This window comes from Portunus trituberculatus, chromosome 47, assembly GCF_017591435.1.
Source record: "Portunus trituberculatus isolate SZX2019 chromosome 47, ASM1759143v1, whole genome shotgun sequence".
NCBI classification, from domain to species: domain Eukaryota; kingdom Metazoa; phylum Arthropoda; class Malacostraca; order Decapoda; family Portunidae; genus Portunus; species Portunus trituberculatus.
The window spans coordinates 1736262-1743761 of NC_059301.1; the positions used below are offsets into that span (position 1 = coordinate 1736262).

General features: G+C 40.1%; 1 protein-coding gene across 1 annotated transcript in view; it reads right to left on the reverse strand.

The window, feature by feature from the left end:
• The window catches only part of LOC123520855 (CLIP domain-containing serine protease 2-like), a 53270-nt gene that overhangs the window by 17100 nt on the left and 28670 nt on the right, over positions 1–7500 (reverse strand). Inside the window, exons 4-6 of the mRNA XM_045283496.1 lie at positions 7429–7489; positions 6545–6668; positions 6326–6425 (exon numbers count right to left, since the gene is read on the reverse strand). Coding sequence (XP_045139431.1) covers positions 6326–6425; positions 6545–6668; positions 7429–7489 — 285 coding nt within the window. The remainder of the gene's footprint in view (positions 1–6325; positions 6426–6544; positions 6669–7428; positions 7490–7500) is intronic.

Genomic DNA, 7500 nt, shown 5'->3' on the forward strand with positions numbered 1-7500 from the left:
TGACGAGACAGCCAGACGTTACCCTACGGAGCAAGCTCAGAGCTCATTATTTCCGATCTTTGGATAGGCCTGAGACCAGGCACACACCACACACTGGGACAACAAGGTCACTACTCCTCGATTTACATCCCGTACCTACTCACTGCTAGGTGAACAGGGGCTACACGTGAAAGGAGACACACCCAAATATCTCCACCCGGCCGGGGAATCGAACCTCGGTCCTCTGGCTTGTGAAGCCAGCAGTCTAACCACTGAGCTACCGGGCGTGTGTGTGTGTGTGTGTTTGTACGTGCAAGTGTGTGTGTTTCACTGTTTGATCTGCTGCAGTCTCTGACGAGACAGCCAGACGTTACCCTACGGAACGAGCTCAGAGCTCATTATTTCCGATCTTCGGATAGGGCTGAGACCAGGCACACACCACACACCGGGACAACAAGGTCACAACTCCTCGATTTACATCCCGTACCTACTCACTGCTAGGTGAACAGGGGCTACACGTGAAAGGAGACACACCCAAATATCTCCACCGGCCGGGGAATCGAACCCTGGTCCTCTGGCTTGTGAAGCCAGAGGACCGGGGTTCGATTGTGTGTGTGTGTGTGTGTGTGTGTGTGTGTGTGTGTGAAGTAACTGAGTGAGTGAGTGTGTGTGTGTGTGTGTGTGTGTGTGTGTGTGTGTGTGTGTGTGTGTGTGTGTGTGTGTGTGTATGTCTGTGTGTGTGTGTGTGTGTGTGTGTGTGTGTGTGTGTGTGTGTGTGTGTGTGTGTGTGTGTGTGTGTGTGTGTGTGTGTGTGTGTGTGTGTGTGTGTGTGTGTGTGTGTGTGTGTGTGTGTGTGTGTGTGTGTGTGTGTGTGTGTGTGTGTGTGTGTGTGTGTGTGTGTGTGTGTGTGTGTGTGTGTGTGTGTGTGTGTGTGTGTGTGTGTGTGTGTGTGTGTGTGTGTGTGTGTGTGTGTGTGTGTGTGTATGCGTCCCGTTTTCCCACCCCTGTCCATAACCTGGCCACTGTTCTACCCATAACTGCCAAAACTGTCCGCTGCTGTCACGCCAACCACTGTCACTTGTCCTCTTCGTCACTTTTCTCCCCTCTTCGCCGCCACCCTTGTCAAGCGCCACCACCACACCACCACACCTGCCTGTAACGTCTGTCTACTGCAGCCTTATAAATACCTCAGAACCAATATACTAACACTCCTCTACTATAACACACACAGTAAGGACGTCGCCAGCTCACACTTAACACACACTGCACTTGCTAACCACATCTGATTGGCCTCACAAATACCTCAAGCACCAGTATCGCCCTTGCAAAGTATCTCTATGCATGAGCGAGGAAGTGACACAGGTGGAGGACGCAAGATAAGAGATGAGAGCTCAGGACATGATTAGTACAGTCAATGCGCAGACCCGAGCGTGGCCGAAGCGCTGAGTCCCTCAAATGCCTTGATTCCTAATGGTTCAAATCCTATTACTTTTCGAAACGTAGTGCATGCAGGTCAGCGAGCATATTCTTTATTGATGTAATGCAGTGAAGCTGGAAAGGCTTGGTCCGAGAGACTTGTTTTTACTACTTTGTTTATTTATTTATTTATTTCATATAGGGAATATCTTTAGTTAGCAAAGGTGATCAGTGATGAGATGAATGCCTTGTGAATTCTCTCTCTCTCTCTCTCTCTCTCTCTCTCTCTCTCTCTCTCTCTCTCTCTCTCTCTCTCTCTCTCTCTCTCTCTCTCTCTCTCTCTCTCTCTCTCTCTCTCTCTCTCTCTGCCACCCTCATAGACTTAATAGTAACAAATAAGGCCCAGTCCATAGTACACTCTGAGACAATTCCGTGTCCAGTAGCCCACCATGAGTTCATTAGCGTGACCATTAACTTAAAAAAGCCAAAGCGCCCACCTATCATAAAAACATTTCGAAATTTAACCATTTACTCTCCAGAGACACTATGTAGTTTATTAAGACAAGAAAGCCACACTTTAAGTAAGATATTTGCCACGGACAATGCTGACACTCAAGTCGAAATATTCACAAAGACTTTCAATAACTGTCTAGACTACTGTGCTCCATTAGTCACGAAATTAGTTAAGAGACCCTTCGCCCCATGGATCAACGAACATTTACGAGCGTTAATGCATGAGAGGGACACAGCACAAAAAAATCTTAAAAACGATAGGTTCAATGTTGACTTACAGTCGAAGTATAAAAAAATTAAGAAAGAAGTTAAAAAGTCAATTCACAAAACTAGATCAAACTGTTATACCAACAAACTTGAGACAAACAAAGGGAATAGCACAGCTACATGGAGTATATTGAAGCAAGTCATCTCTACTGACAAATGCAAAACTTCATTGGCATTGGCACGAAGAAACAGTGAAAAATAAAGTGGAAGCTTTTAATAGCTATTTTGCCAACGTCGGAAAGCGTACTTTCGAAAAAACACAGCAAAATAGTGCAGATATTCAGAACGTGCCCATACCGAACAACAACACCAGCAACAGCAACTTTGGTAACATGTTTCGACCTCAACCAACAGACAGCGACACCATCATATCAATAATCAAACACTTATAAAACACTTCCTCTTTTGGTTCTGACAACATCTCACTATGATTTCTGAAAGAATCCTTGCTTGTAATAATCCCGTACCTTACGTGTATAGTTAACTCCTCTATTGCAACAGGTGTATTCCCTGAATCTTGGAAACACGCTATTGTAGTTCCTGTGTTCAAGACTGGAGATGCTATGGATCCAAAAGGCTATCGGCCTATATCTCTTCTGCCAATTATCTCTAAGGTTCTCGAGAAAGTAATTGCTGCTCAGCTCACCTCACACCTCGAAAACAATCATCTCCTCAGCAAGACACACCACGGATTCAGACCAAGGCTTTCTACAGAAAGCGCTCTGCTTACTTTATCTAATTCACTGTTTGAAACTATTGACAGGAGAAATATGTCATTAGTAACGCTGTGTGATTTGTCTAAAGCTTTTGACAGTGAAAATCATGAAATATTACTAAAAAAAACTCAGACTGTTGCGAATTGACTTCTTTTGGTTCCATAGCTACCTTCACAACAGAACACAGTCGGACAGAATAGGTAAACATGTTTCAAAGAAACTTGACGTGGCTTATGGCGTTCCGCAAGGATCTGTACTTGGACCAATATTGTTCTCAATATTCGTTAATGATCTCGCGCAGCACATCCCCGATTGTCTGGTCATACAATATGCAGATGACACGCAGCTCATCCACACAAGTGAAATAACTAAGATTCACGATCTCGTTCACAGGGAGAGGTGGTACTATCTCAAGCAAAGGGATATTTGAATTCAAATGGATTGCTGCTAAACACAGCAAAGACACAATATATGTTTGTCGGCAGCAAAAGTGTCATATCTCAGATTCCACCCAATACTTGCTTACCAGTTGATGACTCTAAAATACTCCCCAGCAACTCCCTTGAAAATTTGGGTGTTTACTTTGACTCCCATATGACTTTTAATACTCATGTAAATAAGTAAGAACATTTTAAGCACTACTTTATACATTAATAGAAGTAAGGATTGTTTTAACAGGAGAGCAAGAATTACTCTCATGCAAACACTAGTGTTAAGCATAATTTATCATGGATTAAAGATATGGGGTACAACAAATGCCACTCTTACACAGCAAATTCAAAAGCTATAAAATTTTGCCGCAAAAGTTGCATCAGACAACGGCACGAGATTCGACCACGCCACACCGTTTCTGAGAGAACTCAGGTGGTTGAAAGTACACCAGAAATACGAGTACGAGCTAGGCATCATTACCTACAATATAATGCATGGCAATATCCTTCACTATTTGTTCAACTTGCCGAGAGTGAGTGAGAGTGATGTCTGTATTGTCCCCACTAGACAGCAGCATAATATGTATGAGCCGAAGACTAACACCTGTACCGGGGCGAGGTCCTTACTGGTTGCTGGACCAAAATTCTGCAACAGCCTGCCTGCCTCTATAAGGAATGCACCGTCCATACGAACGTTTAAAAAACTGTTGTTCACCTACCTTTTTAACAAACAATTCAGTGCATAAGTCAGTACACGTCTTTCTTACATGTAATATGTATTTTATAGGGAGAGAGTCTGAATTTTTAATCTTTTATCAATTAACTTGGTTATAATTTCAACGCTTTTTATCTGTCGTCTCTTTTATAGTTTGACACTCTTTTACCTGTTGTTTTAGTCATATTTTTATTCACACTGTCTCATCTGTAACTTTTCACTTTCATCTATTGTTTTGCTTATAGTTTTAATCAGAGCAATAACGTACACCTGTAGCAGAATACGGTGTGAATCTAATGTATAGATATATATTTGAGTGGATTTGACTCAACTAAATGTCATAGTTTGTAAAATGATACCAAAGAATAACCATTGTATAATGGAATAAAAATCTGATTCTGATTCTCTCTCTCTCTCTCTCTCTCTCTCTCTCTCTCTCTCTCTCTCTCTCTCTCTCTCTCTCTCTCTCTCTCTCTCTCTCTCTCTCTCTCTCTCTCTCTCTCTCTCTCTCTTCTTCAAATTCAATAGTTTACTTAGCCATGACAAAAGCAGCAGTATATAATATAACAGTAATTACTGACAATGGCTGGGCTCGTGAAATGAAGGCATTTTGTTACATGCAGGCGCTATGAAGGTCTAAGTTATATTTGATATTTCAGCCGTAAAACACAGTTAGACATCCATTTTAGGTGCTCACGTACCAAAGTGTTTCATATTACCACTTACGCTTCAGTACAACACATTCATATTCCAGGTACACACACATCAGAATGATAAACGAGCACTTAGGTTCTCATATACACACAGAACAAAAACACACACACAAACATTCATATACTCATATTCCAGAGCAACATACACAGATATTATTTATATGTTGTTTAGTTTTCTTATAAACATTGAATCAATCATATATTAGTACAGACATTATCAAATATTTGCTAACTATAGAATCTCAATACAATACTAAGTTGAATTACTGCAGAGAAAGAGAGAGAGAGAGAGAGAGAGAGAGAGAGAGAGAGAGAGAGAGAGAGAGAGAGAGAGAGAGAGAGAGAGAGAGAGAGAGCGCTTTGTTATGTTATTTCTGAAATTATACAAGATAACTGTTCAAGATATACTGTTTAGCTTTACTTTTAAACGTGGTTATATTGTTTATTTGTGTGATGATATCAGGTAAAGCGTTCCATTTGATGCAATCCTAGTAAGTTGCAAATCGTCGTTGTGACACCCATTGTAGGAATGGGAATGGGGTCTAATGTGTGCTCTGTACCTGGTGTTTACAGTGTGAATATTTGATGCCTGCGTAAGCGAAAATAAAGTATCTACCTGTAAGTGACTATGAATACATTTTAGACCCTCAAAGTGATATATATTATACACTTTGAGTATACCATGAGCTTTGAATAATAGGTCTGTATGGTCCTAATGTCCTACACCGTCTATCATTGGAATCATTCTCTTTTGTACAATAAATAATGGGTTAAGATTTCTGTTTAATACCATCTCCCAAACAAGGTTACAGTATTGAATATATGGACAGATATTTGTGTAATATAATGTGATAATGTTTTTTTTAGATAGAAGGTGTTTAATTTTGTGAATAATGCCGTTAGATTTAGAGATTTTACTTATAATGTAGTTTATATGCTCTCTCTCTCTCTCTCTCTCTCTCTCTCTCTCTCTCTCTCTCTCTCTCTCTCTCTCTCTCTCTCTCTCTCTCTCTCTCTCTCTCTCTCTCTCTCTCTCTCTCTCTCTCTCTCTCTCTATATATATATATATATATATATATATATATATATATATATATATATATATATATATATATATATATATATATATATATATATATATATGGTTTAACTGTAATATTTTCCTGTTTACTTTATGCATTTATGTTTTCATTTCCGCTTTCATTTTATGTAAAACAAGATGGGTGACTTAAAGGAGACAGAGAGGAGGACGAGGTGGAGGAGGATGGGAATGATGATGATAATGATAATGATGATGATGATGATGATGAGGAGGAGGAGGAGGAGGAGGAGGAGGAGGAGGAGGAGGAGGAGGAAACAAATAGAAAGCAAAAACAAAAATCATGTTTATAGTACCAACAATAGAAAAACTAGTAATCATTATAATTGTTATTGTTGTTGCTCGCGCTTTTACTTCAGAACGTAGTAAAGTTTGATCAAATTATATAATAGATCACTCACTCATAAAACTTACACACACACACACACACACACACACACACACACACACACACACAAGCGAGTACGTCTACTCACAGCAAGAATCTGGAGGAGCCGTGGACGCAGTGGGCGGCGGTAAGGACGTAGCGGTCTGAAATAAGCACTCCGCCACAGATCCAGAAGTTGCCGCGAGTGTCTGCCGGGGAGGAGAAATAAAGGGGATGAGTAATTGATTGACAAATACGCTGTTGTCGTGTATAAAATGCAGTGGTCCTAGAAATATAATGATTTTGAGGAGCTTTTGAGTTTACTCACTGCGGCCATTGAGCAACACGATCCAGGGCCAGGAGAAGATAGAGGCGTCCACGCCCCCGACGATGCGGTCCGTCAAGACTGTCCGCCCACAGTCACTAGGCAGAAGCGAAGCCCCTCTTGACTCCTGTGGGGAAAGAAAGAGGAAGGAAAAAATTAAGATCTAGTTAACATGATTCTAAGTGTGTTACTGAAAACAATGATCTTTACAACGTCACTACCAACACTAACTCACATGCCTGGCTCTACTTTAAGCCGCGCTTATGTTTCCTCATCCCTTCCGATGAACACATCAAATTTAGAACATTCTTTCCATTCTTTATATTTTTATGTTGCAGATATTTTCATTAATATCATCAATAACCCTTGCCTTACATCGATGTGATAACACACACCACATTGTCGGGTGTCGCCAGTCATGCAGATATATAAATTATATATATATATATATATATATATATATATATATATATATATATATATATATATATATATATATATATATATATATATATATATATATATATATATATATATATATATATACATGGTGTGGGGGAAGACATCCCACGTTCACGTTCTGTACACGTGTTTCTGTGTCTGAGGATGGGATTCTGCTTGTCTCGTAACGTCACAAGAAAAAGTTGAATAGACATACGGTGTTTTTACTATGACGAAATCGATGAAGCTTAGCTTTCATGGTTTATGTAAATGTGTTCCCTAAAGCATTAGAATATGCAAAATTAGATATTATCAAATTAACAGAATCTTCGACAAAATAATTACTGTCCAAAAGCCATTTACAGAATTTGTACAGAAAAATAATATGACCGAACATTTGTGTTAAGCAACACGCTGTAGCTTTAAAGTAAAGGACTGTTTCATACCAGGTTGTGCCGGTGTTCGCAGCAGACTTTTGGAGTCCCGTCCTGCAAGTCACACACGGAGCTGTTACAATA